Here is an 18,923-nt window from a genome sequence, read left to right as displayed (position 1 = left end):
TGAAATTGGAACCGGACCAAAACCTTCAAATATCCGAACGGTCCCTATATTTCTATATCCGAAATAACCAAACTGAACCAGAATCAAACCGAGAATCGAATGAGTACCCGAATATATAAGAATATTAATTATATATACATATAACATAACTAAATATATATTTATAATATAAAAATCTATTAAAAGTACCAAAAAATATTTTAAAATAACTAAATTATTAGAAAGTATCCGGACTACCCGAAAGTACCCGAAAATATCCGGATAGTATTATCCAAAATATACAAAGTAATCTGAAATATCCAATTTTTTTTATCTAAATCATCCTAATTATTTTGATATTTAACCCTAAATAACCAATATTTTATCCGAACTATCCAAACTATCCGAATGACCCGAACCGGAACTGGAACCAAATGACAACCAAATTTTTTTCAGGTATTTTCCGGTTCCTAGTTTTACTATTCGAATCGAACCGAACCTAAAACTATCCGCACCGAACTGTACCGAAAATATGTCAAGTAGTAAATGGATCTTCTAACCCTTACCCGAAATCCAAAATATCCAAACCGAACCGTACAGAAACCCGAAATGCTCAGGCTCAAAGAGAAGTAACATATTTTTATCGAAACTATCAAATCTTAAATTATAAGTTTAATCAAATTAGTGACTGGTTGGAGTGGACTATCCAATTCAACGGGATGTTTGGTACGAATTAACGGAACTGTTAACGCCGTCTGTATTTCATTACATTCCACGACTCTCCAGAATCGTCCAGGCTGCTTTAAGCCTTTAAATAAAATCCGAACAAACGGAACTGTTAACGTGTCTGTATTCACCGTTGCTTTTTTTTTACTTTCCGAAACTACAAGAAGTATCTAGAAACATGTACTTCTCCGACAAATAAAAACCAAACAAAAACATTCGGCTTCATCATCATCCACCATTTCGAAGTTCGAGCAATTAAGCAGTCTCTTGATCAGTTTCGTGTGTTTTCTTGGGAACTAGTAAACTCATACTATTAGACACCTCAACATGGCTACTGCATCAGGTTAGTATCGACATGGATACTAACTTTCACTTTCGTAGTTTCGTGTTAAGGTTTCATAGCTTCCATCAGTTTCGGTTCTTGCCATGATGTGAATATGTGATGTCTCTTCTTGGTTTTGTTTCGAAGCATTTGACTGTCTTGTATATAGATTGAAATCCTTTTTGGTACATATGTGAACCAGTAGATATTTGAGTAAAAGAAATGGATGTTTGTTGGAATGTATGTGATTGCAGTTGGGTTTAAGTCTAGAGAAGAGCACCGTAAGCAGCAAGAATTGGAAGAAGCGCGTAAAGCAGGGCTAGCTCCGGCAGAGATGGATGAGGACGGAAAAGAGATTAACCCTCACATTCCTCAATACATGTCTTCTGCTCCTTGGTACCTCAATGCAGACAAGCCTGTAAAGTTTTATGTTCCTAATAACTGTCTTCTTACACCATTTCTTGAATTGGCTGTTGGCTTGAATGCTAACATTATTTTTTTTTTGGTTCCCTCAGAGCTTAAAACATCAAAGGAAATGGAAAGTTGATCCAAACTATACAAAGTCGTGGTACGATAGAGGAGCCAAAACGTTCCAGGCAGATAAGTACAGGAAAGGAGCTTGTGAGAAGTAAGTAAGCCTACAAGAATACTCTTCCTTTTTCTCTGTTTTGAGTTCTGTCACTCATGGGTTTGTTACAGCTGTGGGGCTATGACGCATAAGACAAAGTTGTGCACAGAGAGGCCAAGAAAGATAGGAGCAAAGTGGACAAATAAGAACATAGCTCCTGATGAAAAGATTGAGACATTCGACCTTGATTATGACGGGAAAAGGGATAGATGGAACGGTTATGATACCGCTAAATATGCGGAGGTGATCAAGAGGTATGAGGCTAGAGATGAAGCAAGAAGAATCTTCTTAAAAGAGCAGCAGTTAAAGAAGCTGGAAAAGAAACGTAACAAGAAGGTTGATGAAGAAGAGTCTAGTGATGCTGATGAAGAAGAAGAAGAAGAAGAAGATGCTCTGAAACATGATGAAGCCAAAGCTGATGAGAGCAAGCACATGGATTTTTCTAAGGTGGAGAAACGTGTTCGTACTACTGGTGGCGGCAGCACAGGCACTGTTAGGTTGGTTAATATGTTCAATGTATTGATTCTTGGTTGTGATCTTGGCAATGTTTGATTGATATGTTCTTTCCTCAGGAACTTGCGTATACGTGAAGACACTGCAAAATATCTTTTGAATCTTGATGTCAATTCTGCTTATTATGATCCCAAGACAAGGTCTATGCGTGAAGATCCGCTTCCAAACGCTGATCCAAACGAGAAGTTCTATGCGGTAACTGCGCTTGTAGAGTATTAACTTTGAAGTTACTTACATTGATGATCCTTATTAATGGATCTTAAAATGCTTCAGGGAGACAATCAATACAGAATGAGTGGAGAAGCTCTAGAATTCAAGAACCTTAATATTCACGCGTTGCAATTATCTGAGAAAGGCCATGAAGAGGTCATCATGCAAGCTGCTCCTTCTCAAGCCGAGCTGCTTTTCAAGAAATACAAAGAGGCGAAAGAGAAACTAAAGAAACAGATCCAAGAAACAATCATGGAGAAGTATGGAAATGCTGCTGCATCTGTGGAAGAGATCCCTAAGGAGCTTTTATTTGGACAAAGCGAGAGAGAAGTTGAATATGACCGATGTGGAAGAGTTATTAAAGGAATGGTAATATTATGAACCAAGATTTTTGATCTTGACTTTTTGTTTATATATGTTTCTGTTTAATGCACCTTTTTTGTTTTTGATTGTCTGTGTTACAGGAATTGTCGGTACCCAAGAGCAAATATGAAGAAGATGTTTACATAAACAACCACACAAGTGTGTGGGGGTCGTGGTGGAAGGATCAACAGTGGGGTTACAAATGTTGTCAGCAAACAATCAAAAACAGTTATTGCACTGGTGTTGCGGGGATAGAGGCGGCTGAGGAAGCTGCAGACCTAATGAGAACCAATATCGAAAGACATGCTGCAGCTTCTAATGGTTTAGAACAGCGTCTTCTATTATTACTTTCTATAGTTTTTTTTTTCCTATGTATATATATATCTTATTTATGATTGTGACTTGCAGATAGGTCAGGTCCAGTAGAGGAGAAAAGATTTGTGACTTGGGGAAGTGATACACCAGAAGATCTTGTCCTTGACCGTGAAAAACTTGCGGAAGCTTTAAAGAAGGTATAAAAACTTGGTCCGTTCTAAGTCTAGCTAGGAATATTCCGTCATTCATGTTGCTAATGTCATTGGTTTTGCACAGGAGGATGAGAGGAAGAAAGAGGAGAAAGATGAAAGGAAACGTAAATACAATGTCCAATGGAATGACCAGGTACGCGTATATGTAGCAGTATAGATGATTATAGAGATAGACTATATATATCTTTTGATCGAGTTCTTTTGTTTAATGAAACGCGTGTTTATAAATTTCAGGTTACACCTGAGGAGATGGAAGCTTACCGAATGAAAAGAATACACGAGGATGATCCCATGAAGAATCTTCTGCACTAGAGTAGTGGCTTTGTTAACAGAACTTTGTTTCATATTTGTGTTTGCAATATTAATTAGATACTGTTTCACATTGTGGGAGAAAATAAACACATACAACATGTTGTTCATCATGGTGCAGTTTCAACAACCGGATATCACCCACTTCTTCTGAACTATTTTCCAAGTTTGGCTCAAATCCAACAATCAACTCTATTTTGGTTGTTCTTTTTATGAACTTTTGTATCAGATTTAAGATTTTCTATTTGTAAATCTTTCATTTTCAACTTTGGTCTCATGTATGGTATTTCCAAAGACCAAATTACAATGGTTATGAATTATATTCACAAATATATTAAAATTCAATAGAACGTAATTTTTTTCGTAGATACCACTTATTATTTAAAATCTTGATTGTATTCTATAAGGGTCAATTGTTCATGTTGAAATAGATTAATACTTTTAGTTATTTTTAGATAGCAATTATTAAAATATAATAATTCCGTAGATAACAAAAATATAATAACAAAATAATGCACCAGTCCAAAACCTCATGGTCGAATGGTAAGAGGACATGTTTGGGACGTCAATATGTTATAGGTTTGATACATCCATTGCGCGAAACTAGATCATACTACTTATGGGTCATTTGCATACCCGGAGATATAATTTGTACATTGCATCATATATACATTGACTTTGATTTACAAAGTTACTATATGATTCGCCCATGCTCATGCATAGATAGATATTTATAATTAAAAATATTATAATAACTAATTAATAGTTTAATTTCAATTTTAAATCCTTTTATGATTTATATGTATAATTTCTACTAATAATATTATGTTATTTTAGTTAGATTGTAAGATGCATCAAATAGTCAGTTTGGGTATCATTTTGGTATATTAAATTGTATTAATTTATCCAAATAAACCACAATTTTTTTCTTCTAAATACATTAAAATTTTGATTAATCTTGTGATTTGCATTTAGATTGGTTGTTCTCTTAGATATGTAAATATATTTTAGTAATATAATGTACTAGGTGTAGGCTCGCACCTTGTGTGAGCTAATATATATATTCTTAATATTTTTTTTCTAAAATTAATTTTACTATTTATGCTAATTTATTTAATTAGATATAAATATCATATTTATTTTTTGTATTTTCTGTCTTTTTTTATCAAATCTCAGTTATTTATTGTGTGGAAATCTTTTTCTTATTGTTTATACATGATTCTACTATCCTGAAATTGAATCCCAATTTAAGAGAATTTCTTTTTTATAGTAAAGAGTCTAATTTTAACATTTTTGGCTAGAGTGTAGTAGTTTTAGAGTTTTTTTGTTTGTTTATATAGTGTTTTGAATAAGAGGTAAATGCTATATTTTTTTCAAAAAATCCAGGATTTATTTCCAGTGGTTCAAGTGCAAGCATACTCATCTCCCGATGTAAATAATAAGAAGGAAAAGTCTTTAATTTAGTGGTACATGTTATTCCCCACGCAGAAATATGCAGAGAACTTTGATAAAATTCAAAAATACATATCACCGGTGATTTTTAGGACCAATTTAAATAAATCTGATACTTGTTTTGCATACACTGACCCAGTGTGCATGCTAAATGTATCATTAAACATTAAAAACAAATTAGCGTCATGTCAAAAAATATGATTTAAAAATATTCAATAACAAATATGATTTAAAATAATAATAATAAGAATTAGTCCTAACTCGTCAAGGTTACAAAGTTAAACAAAATAAATATGTATCTAATTAAAAAGTTTGAATAATTATATTATTTAAATTAATAAATTATTGACTCAGATAAAAACTAATAAATTAACTAAAATTATAGATTACATGACAAATAATTAAAATCAAAATAATTATATATCTAATTACAAAGTTTGATATACTTATATTATTTAAATTAATAAATTAATGACTCTGTTAAAAACTAATAGTAAATTAACAACTCAACTAAAACCTAATAAAACATGAAAAATAACAAAATAACCTAAAATTATGGAGAAGATGACAAATCAACAAAATCACTTCTTAAATAATAGTATAGATAACATTATATATATATATATTTATATATATATATATATATATATATATTGTTTTGAAAATCAAATTGAAAAATTAAATTAAAGTATTGATAGAGTCAAAATTACAAAAATTAATATAACTATAATATTTTTAAAAGCTCATGCATTTATTTTCTTATAAAATAAATAAAATGTAACAATTAATTGATATTTTATTTACTTATTAATATATTTTAAAGTATCATGTAATTTATATGTATAAAAATAGTTAAATTATTACTATAAAATAATATGTTTTATTTTAGTTAGACTTTTCATTTTAGGTATAAAACTCGATTAGTACATTTACATATTTTATGGGTATATTGAGTGACCTATTCTTTCAAATTGAAGTGTAGTTATTTTTATTCTTTTTTTATAACATCAGTTATTTTTATTTTTATTAAACCAAATTAGACTGGTTTTGTTTAACGCATTAGTTCGGTTTTCATCTTAGACTAGGCTAAGACCCTCACCTTGCACGGAATGAACATTATATATATATAAATTATTTTATGTATTATATATTTTTACATATTTTGAAATAATATAAATTAAATTGGTGCAAACATATAAATAAATTTTATTAATCCAAACAATATTTTTTTCTCCTTGTTTAAATGATATTAATTATATAATTTTTAATATTAATATCTATTAAATGATGTCTTCTATTCATATGTTTTTGATCAATTTTATCTTTTATATCAAAAAATTTAAATTATTAATAACAAAATTTTCATTATGAGATTAACAGTTTTATTAATTTTGTTTTTTTAAAAAAAATAAGTTGTCAATGTTTGTTCAAAGCTTTTATAAAAAAAGCTTATAACATATATAGAAAAATCTAATTTTTATTATATGGTTAATGTTATTTTTTTAATTTATTTTAATAGTTTAAAATTAAAAAAATATGATAGAAGATATACTAATTTTTTAACAAATTTTTATTATTCAAAATCATTAATTGTCATATATACTTTAACCACATTTGGAAATTCCGTAACTTTTATTTAAGGAAATAATAAAGTACAATAATAATAAATTTATGGTTAGTTTAATAAATAGCTTATTATATATTTAGATTGACCGATCTATTTCTCTAAGAATTCTAAGAATCATTTTAGTGATAACAAGTGGCTACAAAAAATGTTGTAGTGCTTTTCAATTAATATATAGGGGATGTGAAAATATATTTTTAAATATTTATAATAATTTGATATATGTTGCTTTTCCCAAAAATATTAGAAATAATAATGTGATAATCAGTCGAGAGTTGTATAAAAGAAAGTAAACAATAAAATTTTGAAAGGTCATGAATGGACATTTGATATTTACAATAATTAAAATATTTTGTAAACTCTAAGTAGTGCACCAATGGAATTTCTGATTATCATGTTGACTGATTTTAGGGTTTACTTAGCAAGGATCAATTTACATCTGTCACTAGAGAATCCAAATTATACTTACCTGTTTAAGTATATGATGCATCGACCAATTACAAACTACTACATTCTATGATGTTAATTCTTTTCGCTTGGAGCATAATTTTTTTACTTAAATCAAATTGTGAGTATGATTTTCTATTTATATTTCAATATAACATACAATTTGCAATGTCATTATGTTTATTTGATATTGCAAAAGTACTTATGAATTGACTTGGTCTAATCTCTTACAGTTAAAAGAGAAAATTCTTTCTCACAACATCACGTAACATTAAGGGCAGGATTATCGGAGTTTTTAGTGGGGTTTTAGTGGATTTTTTAAGGGGGGAGGGGCCCACATGAAGGAAAAAACCGGTGGCAGAAAGACTAGAATAAGGATCTCTGTTCGCTGGTTTTTTGCACTGTTGGTGGGCTCTACTGACACGTGGCGATCCGCGATTGGTTGATTTTTAATTTTTTAATTTTTTTTTTTATTCAGACAATAAAACTAAGAAACCCATTTGAGTTTCGGCGTTAATCATGGTCTAACAACCCTTGATTAAAATGCCTATTTTAAGGCTGTTAAATCATTTAAATTTAAAAGAACAGAGAAACGTGGTAAGAGAGAAGGGAAGAGCGCCAAAGTCTGAGGCTAATTTTATGGTAGCTTCAAACATTCCTAAAGTGGCGATAATGCCTCAAAATCCATATGACGTTTCTGATATCATTATTTGAGACTCAAATTGCTCAAATATATTTTCATACGTGGATACGGTTTAAAAGGTCTAAAGAGAATTGGATGAGAGTTGAAACGGATCAAGCTGAGAAAGGAAGCAACGGCAGATGCATCTATGAAGACAGGTGAATTACACCACTTGATACTTCTTGAGTTTATTCGGCGTTCTTCTCTCGGGTTTCTCAGATGGAATGGCAGATCCTGCTAGTTATGTCTATTACGAACGTGACATCGACCAAGTTTGTTTCTCTTCTTTTTATTTTTTTTCTCTTATAATCCTCAAAAGGATACTGTTATGAATTATCTTTTGGAATCATGCAATTATCATTTTCTTCACTTTCTTGAATAAATTTTGGAATAACACGATTGTGCGTAGACCTAACATGAAGTATGCAATATTCTTGTAGGCACTTATCATTTTGAAAAAGGGAACACAGTTAGTCAAGTACAGTCGAAAAGGGAAACCTAAGTTTCGTGCATTCAGGCTTTCTCCGGTACTCTACTTCAAATAAATAAAATACATGCAATGTTTTTTACTGGACTACGCTAACTATAACAATGTTGATGATAGGATGATAAAACGTTGATTTGGTTTTCGCATGGAGAAGAAAAAGGCTTAAAGTTATCAGAAGTTTCTCGAATCGTCCCAGGGCAAAGAACTGTGCGTTTAAACCTAATTATCGTATAAAGCAATGTCATGTGGATTAACAACTTCTTATGAACAGGCTGTTTTCAAGAGATTTTTACGTCCAGAGAAAGATCACTTATCATTTTCACTTCTATATAATAACAAAGAAAGGTCACTTGATTTGGTTAGTAAAAGATATCACTTTAGCTCTCTTCAACTTAGGTTATAACACTGAAACTCAAATAAGCAAACCATTTTTATTTTGGGCAGATTTGTAAAGACAAAGCTGAGACCGAGGTTTGGTTTGCTGCCCTTAAGTATATAATTGAAAGAAGTCGTAATAGACGTGCAAGAAGTGAGATCCCTGAGGTATGCATGTTCTTTTAATTTTCTCCTTTTATATATAGTCGTAGACTAACGTTTTCCCTCAAATTCTGACCAAACCTATTTGAAGTCCTAAGCCATACTTCCTTTGTCTTTGTTCTGTACATGGTTTATACTTACAATTCAAGTTTAATATGAATTAATTCTTTTGTTTCTTCAGATACATGATAGTGACTACTTATCCACTGGTCGTCAATCAATAGACATTGTCTCAAACAATATTCCACGAGGTAGAACATCAATCGATCTAGGATATGAACGTGGAAACATGTTAAGACCAAGTACTGATGGTTTTCGGATTAGTGTCTCAAGCACACCAAGTTGTTCAAGTGGAGGTTCTGGTCCAGATGATATAGAATCATTAGGTGACGTTTACGTTTGGGGTGAAGTTTGGAGCGAAGGGATACTACCAGATGGGACTGTTAGCAAAGAAACGGTGAAAACAGATGTGTTAACTCCAAGACCCTTGGAATCCAACGTTGTTCTTGATGTTCACCAGATTGTTTGCGGTGTAAGGCACGTTGCGCTTGTGACAAGACAAGGAGAAGTCTTTACTTGGGGAGAAGAAGCTGGAGGTAGGCTTGGACATGGTATTCAAGTCGACATTTGTCGTCCCAAACTCGTTGAGTTTCTTGCTTTAACCAACATAGACTTTGTTGCTTGTGGAGAGTATCACACTTGTGTTGTATCCACCTCTGGGGACTTGTTTTCGTGGGGAGATGGAATCCACAATGTGGGTCTTTTAGGGCATGGTAGTGATATTAGCCATTGGATACCAAAAAGAGTCTCTGGTCCATTAGAAGGTCTTCAGGTACTCTCTGTTGCTTGTGGCACATGGCATTCTGCTTTAGCAACTGCAAATGGGAAGTTATTCACTTTTGGTGATGGTGCGTTTGGTGTTTTGGGACATGGAAACAGAGAAAGCGTTTCCAACCCTAAGGAAGTACAATCGTTAAATGGTTTGAAAACTGTGAAAGTTGCTTGTAGCGTTTGGCATACCGCGGCGATTGTTGAGGTTATGGGCCAGACCGGTACCAGTATGTCACCTAGGAAGTTGTTTACTTGGGGTGATGGGGATAAAAACAGATTAGGGCATGGGAACAAAGAGACTTACTTGCTACCCACGTGTGTCTCTTCACTTATTGATTACAACTTTCATCAAATTGCTTGTGGGCATACATTTACCGTGGCACTTACAACCTCAGGACATGTTTTCACTATGGGCGGGAGTTCACATGGTCAACTCGGTAACTCAATATCTGATGGTAAAGTACCTTGTTTGGTGCAAGACCGATTAGTGGGAGAATTTGTGGAAGAAATCGCTTGTGGAGATCACCATGTTGCGGTTTTGACATCTAGAAGTGAAGTTTTTACATGGGGGAAAGGTGCTAATGGAAGATTAGGACACGGTGATACAGAAGATAGAAGAACACCAACATTAGTTGAAGCCTTGAAAGACCGGCATGTGAAGAGCTTATCTTGCGGCTCAAACTTCACATCTAGTATATGTATACATAAATGGGTCTCCGGAGCAGATCAGTCAATCTGCTCCGGATGTCGCCAAGCATTTGGATTCACACGTAAGAGACACAACTGCTACAATTGTGGCTTAGTCCATTGTCATGCTTGTAGTTCAAAGAAAGCTTTGAAAGCAGCATTGGCTCCAACTCCAGGGAAGCCACATCGAGTATGCGATGCTTGTTACAACAAACTTAAAGCAGCCGAGACTGGTTATATCACTAATGCAAACAGGAACAATGTTGCAACTCCTGGACGGTCGTCAATAGATGGTTCGGTAAGAATAGATAGAGAAACAACAAGGTCATCTAAAATTCTCTTGTCCGGAAATACAAAATCAGTCAAGACATCAAGGCCTGGATGTAGACCTAATTCTTCTAATGTCCGTGACTCGCAAGTTCCATCTCTCCAACAACTTAAAGACATTGCATTCCCAAGTCTACTAAAACCTATTTCTCCTGCTGCTGTTCCACAGCGTCTACTAGTGGGACCAATGTCATCGCCTCCACCTACAAGATCCTCATCGCCTTTACCTGGAAGATCTTCATCGCCATACGCAAGAAGATCTAGCCCTCCACGCACTTCTGGATTTTCGAGGAGCGTTATTGATAGTTTGAAGAAGACTAATGAAGTTATGAACCAAGAAATGACGAAGCTGCAGAGTCAGGTATCTTTATTCTTGTCAGTGACAAATAGTATAATAATGAATCTAACTCATTATTTCGTCAACTTTTAGGTTAAGAACTTGAAAGAGAAATGCAATAATCAAAGAACAGAGGTCCATAAATTTCAAGAAGCAGCTAAAGAAGCTTTCGAATTAGCCTCAAAGCAATCTTCTAAGCATAAAGCAGCTACAGAAGCCCTAAAGTCTGTTGCAGAACAGGTTTGCTCCAATTTTTCAATGCAAAGATTTATTTTTATTTTTTTGGCAACATACCATATAATATTTTTCTATAATTAGTTAAAAGGATTGAAGGATAAACTACCACCTGAAGTATCAGAGAGTGAAGCTTTCGAGTCCATTAACTCTCAAGCTGAAGCTTATCTAAATACAAACGAAGTATCTGAAACATCTATACTTACAACTTCGATACTTGATCAACAAGAAACATCTCCTTCCGGAAACACACAAGATCAAAAGGTTGATGAACAAGTATCATCGAACTCAAGTATATCCGAAAAGTCAAATTCATCAAAGCCAGTACCAACAGAATCTTCATCATCATCATCAAGAACAGGGGGAAAGGAAAGTAAAGAACAGTTTGAACCTGGCGTTTATGTGACTTTTGTGGTAGACATGAATGGTAACAAGATTTTCCGACGAGTTAGATTCAGGTAACTTACATGAATACGATTGTTTTATGTATGGAGTTATAAACCATGCCTGATAAGTATTTGTTTTGTAGTAAAAAGAGATTTGATGAGCATCAAGCAGAAGAGTGGTGGACTAAAAACAAAGATAGGTTGCTTAAGTGGTATAGTCCTAATTCATCATCATCATCACCAAAACCAACGGCCTCCGATCCACCTATTGCTCCTCCACCACCATCGGAACCACCGTTGGATCCGTCAGTCCCTGAGAAGAGCAATGACGAAGAACCAGAAGTCCCTGAGAAGAGCAATGAGGAAGAACCAGATTCTGAAATCTAGCCATGTATAAGTTGTGATTGTTATTCTTAAGAATCTGACGTGTTTTCTTAAAAGGTCTGAACATTGTTGATACGTATTGTACTGCGTTATTCAAATATATGAATAGTTTTGGAATATATGATGTAATACTTAAGATCATGCAGTTTGTAAAACTTCCTTATCTCTTTTGACATTAGTTTTTTGCTGTGTTTTAAATGGCGCATGGCGTTCTAAGGCGAGACGGTTCGAGCCATGCGCCTTGCGCCTTGCGCCATGGTGCACAAAGTCGCTCGTCTTGATGATCAAAGTGGGAAGCCGTTTATCCAACCTTGTTCCCTTCTCTTCTAACAGCTTCTCCTGTTTCAAATTCATTCAACAACAACAACAAAGCTTGCAGACCACTTGGAGAAGCTATTAGTTATGTCTTGTATTTGAGAAGAAAACACTTTAGGTAAGGAATGATTGATTCACATACAAGACACGAAACTTAAATGCAAGCTTTATTATTTGAAGATCGTTAAAGTTGCAATAGAACTCAGAGTCGTGAATGAAAATTCAGAACCAAAATTATTCAAAACCAAAACCCAAAACAAAGTTTCAAATGTAGAAAACCAAAATAAATAACTTTAAAACAGTACCTAAAAATCATCTTTGTAAGCGCCATCATTCTTATCTTCATCATCAAAGTCAACATCCTCATACCCAAGGTCATCTTCATCTAAATCTTCTTCCAACTCATCCTCCTCATCAACCAATGTCATAACGGTTTGAGATGGTCCGTAACGTTTTTTTTCTGATTTGAGCTACCAACACCTTTTCCTTTATCTGTTTTAGATGTACTTGTACCAGTTGCTCCTCTAGTAGAATAGTTGGGTTCTTCAGCACCCATAGCTTGGCTCACAACACTCAATGGCAAATCATCATCTTCCCACACCAGATCATCATTATCAGATGAATCTCCATCCATTCTTCCAATCAACCACTCATTGCTTTCATCAATTTCATCCAAAATAATTGGATCTGTGGTGACACTGTCACTTCTAGTGCTTCGGCGTTTTAGAGCTCAGTTGTACTTCACAAAAACCATGTTGTTCAGCCGATGTTGTGCTAGTCGATTTCTATTCTTCGTATGAAGCTGTTACAAATCAAGTTAAGAACTTATAAGTAAAACGAAATCACCTAGAAATATAAAATAAAGGTGATTAAAAAGAATTACAAGTTGGAAAACACTCCAATTTCTTTCACACTCAGTAGCACTACAAGTAAGACTAAGAATCTTAACAGCGAAGTTTCTGAGATTTGGAGCAGAAGATCCATAACAAGACCACCATTCAGATATTAAAATAAAAATATTATTAGTATTTATTTAAATGATCAATTATCTAAAAGTAATTCAAGTTTGTTTTACCTGGTGCTTTGATATCTCTTTGCCTAATGGCCATGCCATGGCCGAAGATACCAGTAGAGTTCTTGAATGCATCCAACTCTGCCATTATCTTGTCTTGAGTCTCTGTATCTGGAACCAACCTATTAATGCAACACATACAAAATTATCGTCTGAAAATTGTGTACCAAACTATTAATGCAAAACAATAACATAATTTAAAAGACCGACCTAGTAATGCAATTGTACAAGCCCCCTTCCACTTCTTCGCAACGTACATCATCGTGATATTTGTAATGGATTGAAGGGTTTAGGAAATACCCAGCAGCATGCAAAGGATGGTGAAGCTGACACTCCCACCTTTTGTCAATGATCTCAAAGGCTTTTTCGTATTTCTCTTTATTCCACTTGAAATCCTTTGTGATTGTCTCTTTTGCCATGTCCATGGCTGCATAAATGTATCCCATAGCTGGTTTTTTCTCTCCATCAACCATCCTAAGTACTTTTACAAGAGGAGTCATGAGATTTAGAGCACGTCGAATATTCCTCTAAAAGCTCGCTTGCATACGATACTGTCTAACTTTTTTGGCTCCAGCTTCTTTGGGCCATTTAGACTCGCTCCATTCAGCAGAATTGACCATATCCCTTAAAGGCTTCTGTTGTTTGAGAAACTGAGTCATGGTTATGCAAGAAGTAGCAAACCTTGTTATAGCCGGTCTGTGCAGATTCCTTTGCTTGGTAAATTTCCTCATCATGTTCACAAGAGGGACATGGCTGTAGATATCCATTCATGAACATGCATTTTTCATGGCATTCTTCAAATGCTGGGATTTCTCCAATGTCCTCCAACATTAGATCAATGCAATTTGCAGCATATGAAGTCGAGTAGAATTGCGGTCTTTTTGCTTCAAGCAATTTTCCTAAATTTAAATGTAAAGTGTTAAAACAAAGAAATAAAAACGTTGAATATAAAATATTGGTTCGGATCATACATACCAGATTTTATGTAGTTCTTTGCATTGTCTGTGATAACTTGAACTACATAAGCTTCTCCAATCTCCTCAACCATCTCATCTAGCATCTTAAACAACAATGTCGCATCTTTCACCACTTCTGAGACATCTTTCAACTTCATGAAAACAGAACCTTTAGGGGAATTAACTAGGAAGTTGACAATGTCTTTCTTAGCCACTGAATCATGCCAACCATCAAACATAAGTGAACAACCTTTACTAGCCCACTTGTTTTTGTTCTCCTCAATTTGGACAAAGTGTTCTGCACTTCTTTAGTAAACAGTGGAACTCTTAATTCATACATGGTTGGTGGTTTTAATCGTACTCCATATTCCCCAATTAACTTAATCATCTCGCCAAAACTAGGACAGGTGACTGCATTGAACACAAGACCAGCACCCAAAACCCACCTAGTGATACCTCCAACTACCGTTTCCTTTAAATCTTTATCACAAGCTCCAAGAACACTCGTTCTATCTTTCCTTGCTTGCAAAAATATCAAGCAGAAGAGTAGTCACATACCTGTCCAATGGACCTCTAACTCTCCTCTTCTTAGCATGGACAGACCATCGCGGCTGACTTTCCTTCTCGCGGTCTTCATCATACTCGTCAAGACCTTCTTCTTCTACTTGGAGAACCATGTTACGCTATCTCGTCATCCTTCATCTTCTTGTATCTGTTTAAATCCTCTCTCACATGTGGTGGACATACTTTACAAACTTTGGCATTCCTATGGTCCTCTCTTAATTAAGTGTTGCTTGAGACGTGAAATCCCACCATGAAAGTCCTTCATACAGAAGATACACTTCCAAGAGTTAGAATTGTTATTCAACATGGTTCCATATTTTCTTCCTGGATCACTTCCAGGACGTGTAGCCTCAGACATTGAAACTCTGATCAAAGGAAAAACATAACAAAATAATTACTATTTGAGTATTGTCAATAGTATTGACCGTTGGTTATAAACTTATAATATAAACGTAAAGAGCATGAGACAAAAATTATAATATACATGTAAAGAGCATGAGACAAAAACAAGACTGATCATACACGAGTACACTCAATTCAAAAGCCGGTAAGTATATTAGTAAGACGTCAGTTATTTAAAACTAGACTGTGATCAAAGCTAAGACAGAATTAAGAGAAAAAAAATGATATAAAACGAAAGTACAGAGAGTCATAGACTAACCGCGTGTTGTTAACTCCGACCAAGCTACCACAGTGCGTTCTAATCTGTGACAAAGCAACACAAGAATTTATAATAAGAAGAAGCACATACGAGATTAGAAAGAGTAGAGAGTACTCTAACCTTAAGCAAAAAAACTTGAGATCTATGTTTTTGTTAAGTTATGTAACTTGTCTTTTATAAAGAGGAAGCTAGGGTTTTCATAGGTATTTAGACGTTTAAGATTCTGAATCTCCCAAGTATTTTAGACGTCTAAGATTGGTTATTAATTAAGGTAGTAGGGTTTCATACCTGGTTTAGTCCATGGGGCGCGCCTTTGCATCGCCTTTGATACTTTCACCTTATGGCCAAAAAGCTCCATGGGGCGCGCCTTACGGACCACCATACCCTAGCCTAGGAGGTGCATGGCGGGGATAGGACTGTCGCCTTAGTGCGCCTTGCGCCTTGGCGCAAAAGGCGCCATTTAAAACACAGGTTTTTGGATTAATGAGTATGCCAATATCACAATTGGACATGACATGAAGTGATTATAATATCTTGTGTAATGCAAACCAATATTTAAAGAGAGACCGTTCAGTTTTATGATATACTTTCATTCAAGATCCTCAAACTCAAAGATAAAAGTAAAATATTTGGGAGAACTCTATAATAAAATTCAAAATCAACACAAAGAAAGTAGATTTTGTGACACCAAACTCCATACAAAGACCTTAGTGAATAGATGATCCCGAGTTATATAGCCTTATATGCTCACTATCGAGTTCTATTGTCTTGGCGTAAGGTTTTCATTATCCATTGACTGTAACTTTTTAAACTCTGCCCATGCAAATCATAGAATCACTCTAGCAATAACACATCCGCAAGGAACATATATTGATCATATTTAACTAATTAAAACAAGAAAAGAGACCGTTACAAATCACATGCTTTGCTCTTCCCTTTTGCGTCTCCCAAGAAGTGTACCTTTTCTTATTTGAGCCAAACTTGGAACATAATTCAGAAGATGCGGGTAAGAAGATGGTCTGATTGTAGAACTTAGATCAAGAGGATCCACTTGCATGTCTTTATTTCCTCCTACAACGTGTAATATTTTGTTGTGGTTTGTTGGGATAAGCTTGGAATAGCTTGGAGATAAAGTTACATATATAAAATAGGAAAGTCTATGATGATTAGGAGTTATCTTGTTATCCTATATTGAATGTGTTTAGGACTTTATATTTTATATATATGGAGATGTCAAGCTTGTGACATAACATATGAGCTTTGGTGATTTGGATCTTGTGAGTTTGAATTGATTGAATAAGAGAAGGATTTCTTATTAATTTGTGATTCAACACTTGGTATCAGAGCTTTCTACAAGAAACGGATCAGACGTTTGAGAGATTACAAGCATCAATCATGAGTGACATAAAGGATGAGGTCGAGACACCTTCTAAAGAGGCCGGACCTTCCTCCATAAAACTTCCAATGTTGAATGCTTCAAACTACACAGTTTGGGCTATGAGAATAAAGATTGCACTCAAGGTTCACAAAGTTTGGGAAACCATTGACCCCGGGAACAAACACGAAGAAAAAAATAACATGGCAATAGCTCTGTTATTTCAATCAATCCCCGAAGCCTTGGTACTACAGGTTGGTGACCTTGATACGGCAAAGTGTGTTTGGGACGCCATTAAAGCTAGGCATGTGGGAGCTGAGCGTGTGAAAGAGGCGAGATTGCAAACTTTGATGGCAGATTTTGATAGACTCAAGATGAAGGACTCGGATACAATAGATACCTTCTCCGGGAAGCTATCTGAAATCTCCTCGAAATCTGCATCACTAGGAGAAATAATCGAGGAACCGAAGCTAGTGAAGAAGTTTCTGAAGAGTTTGCCAAGAAGAAAATATATTCATATTGTGGCCTCTCTTGAACAAGTACTTGATTTGAACACCACAAGTTTTGAAGATATTGTCGGTAGACTAAAGGCATATGAGGAGAGGATATGTGAGGAAGAAGATGAGCACCACGATGACGATCAAGATAAGCTAATGTATACTAGCTCAAACTCGGAATCTCAGCAAGAGAGCTATGGCAGTAACAGAGGCAGAGGACGTGGAGGACGATCCGGCTGGAGAGGAAGAGGTCGAGGAAGACACGGAAACTTTCATGCTCAACGAGAAGCGTACAAGCAAGGACAGAACCGTGATATATCACACATAACTTGCTTCAAGTGTGATAAACTCGGACATTATGCACAAGACTGTCCCGATAAGTTACTCAAGCTCCAAGAAGCAGTGGAGAAGAAAGATGAAGATACTACTCAAGATGCGGACGAACTAATGATGCATGAAGTGGTTTACCTTAATGAGCAAAAGGTAAAACCTAGTACCTTTGAAGCTGAGCAAGACACAAACAACATATGGTACCTCGACAACGGAGCAAGTAATCATATGAGCGGAAACCGTATGTTCTTCACCTCGCTTGATGAAGGAATTACCGGAAACGTTCGTTTTGGTGATGACTCTCGAATTGACATTAAAGGAAGAGGTTCAATTCGGTTCATATTTAATGATGGTGAAAAAAAGATACTAAGAGATGTCTATTATATACCGGGACTACGAAGCAATATAATCAGCTTAGGTCAAGCTACGGAGGCTGGTTGCGAAGTGAGAATGAAGAACAAGGAGCTGTATCTTCTTGACCGGATGGGACACTTGATGGTAAAGACTACACGCTCTCCGAACCAACTGTACAAAGTCATTCTTGCCGCCGATACAGTACAAATTTTTCAAATCTCTGAAACTACAGAGTCATACAAATGGCATGCTCGCCTCGCTCACGTCAATATGAATACAATGAAGTTGATGATCAGCAAAGAACACGTGACTGGCATACCTCACTTGGACGTCAAAACAGAAACATGTGTATCTGGCCTGCGCGGGAAGCAAGCTCAAGCACGTTTTCCGAAAACAACTCTGCACCGAGCTACTCATCCTCTAGAACTAGTTCATGGGGACCTCTGCAGGCCAATCACACCTATCACACCAGCACATAAAAGGTATGTGTTTGTACTTATTGATGACTTCTCGCGATATATGTGGATAATACTACTAGAGGAGAAGAGAGAAGCTTTCGACAAATTCAAACACTTTAAGAGTATTACGGAGCTAGAAACTGGAGCCACAATAAAAACATTCAGAACAGACAGAGGTGGTGAATTCCATTCACACGAGTTCAATCTCTATTGCAAAGAGAATGGAATTAGTCGACACTTAACGGCTCCATACTCTCCACAACAGAATGGAGTCGTTGAACGTCGAAACCATAATCACTCTAGATCTCCCTAACCCATGAATTCAAAAGGTGATTACTCACTAATCTCC

At 35.3% G+C, this 18,923-nt stretch overlaps 2 protein-coding genes and 1 pseudogene across 2 annotated transcripts; 2 read left to right on the top strand and 1 right to left on the bottom strand.

Annotated features, from left to right (window-relative positions):
- The first annotated feature begins 889 nt into the window (after nt 1–889).
- On the top strand, nt 890–3,687 carry LOC106304747 (pre-mRNA-splicing factor SLU7-like). The gene is made up of 10 exons (XM_013741173.1): nt 890–1,048; nt 1,282–1,445; nt 1,543–1,655; nt 1,727–2,152; nt 2,228–2,363; nt 2,442–2,747; nt 2,843–3,062; nt 3,150–3,253; nt 3,333–3,401; nt 3,503–3,687. The coding sequence occupies exons 1-10, from the start codon at nt 1,033–1,035 to the stop codon at nt 3,578–3,580; spliced, it is 1,632 nt and encodes a 543-aa protein (XP_013596627.1). The 5' UTR covers nt 890–1,032; the 3' UTR covers nt 3,581–3,687.
- Nucleotides 3,688–7,865: 4,178 nt separating this feature from the next.
- LOC106337390 lies at nt 7,866–11,995 on the top strand. Its single transcript, XM_013776490.1, has 9 exons — nt 7,866–8,054; nt 8,223–8,309; nt 8,387–8,476; nt 8,541–8,627; nt 8,714–8,812; nt 8,988–11,012; nt 11,082–11,228; nt 11,307–11,680; nt 11,752–11,995. The coding sequence occupies exons 1-9, from the start codon at nt 8,007–8,009 to the stop codon at nt 11,993–11,995; spliced, it is 3,201 nt and encodes a 1,066-aa protein (XP_013631944.1). The 5' UTR covers nt 7,866–8,006.
- Nucleotides 11,996–13,092: 1,097 nt separating this feature from the next.
- LOC106337380 lies at nt 13,093–15,238 on the bottom strand (annotated as a pseudogene).
- Nucleotides 15,239–18,923: the final 3,685 nt, after the last annotated feature.

This window comes from Brassica oleracea, chromosome C1 (assembly GCF_000695525.1).
Source record: "Brassica oleracea var. oleracea cultivar TO1000 chromosome C1, BOL, whole genome shotgun sequence".
NCBI classification, from domain to species: Eukaryota; Viridiplantae; Streptophyta; class Magnoliopsida; order Brassicales; family Brassicaceae; genus Brassica; species Brassica oleracea.
This window is presented reverse-complemented; position numbering and strand designations above follow the sequence as displayed.

What these genes read in the sequence shown, in the direction of transcription:
- LOC106304747 (XM_013741173.1), top strand. An exon ending in ACCTCAATGCAGACAAGCCT is followed by an intron (nt 1,446 to 1,542) that starts GTAAAGTTTTAT and finishes TGGTTCCCTCAG; the next exon opens with AGCTTAAAACATCAAAGGAA. An exon ending in AGGAAAGGAGCTTGTGAGAA is followed by an intron (nt 1,656 to 1,726) that starts GTAAGTAAGCCT and finishes GGTTTGTTACAG; the next exon opens with CTGTGGGGCTATGACGCATA.
- LOC106337390 (XM_013776490.1), top strand. Translation starts at nt 8,007, where the DNA reads ATGGCAGATCCTGCTAGTTATGTCTATTACGAACGTGACATCGACCAA. An exon ending in AAGAAAGGTCACTTGATTTG is followed by an intron (nt 8,628 to 8,713) that starts GTTAGTAAAAGA and finishes TATTTTGGGCAG; the next exon opens with ATTTGTAAAGACAAAGCTGA. An exon ending in TTCCGACGAGTTAGATTCAG is followed by an intron (nt 11,681 to 11,751) that starts GTAACTTACATG and finishes TTTGTTTTGTAG; the next exon opens with TAAAAAGAGATTTGATGAGC.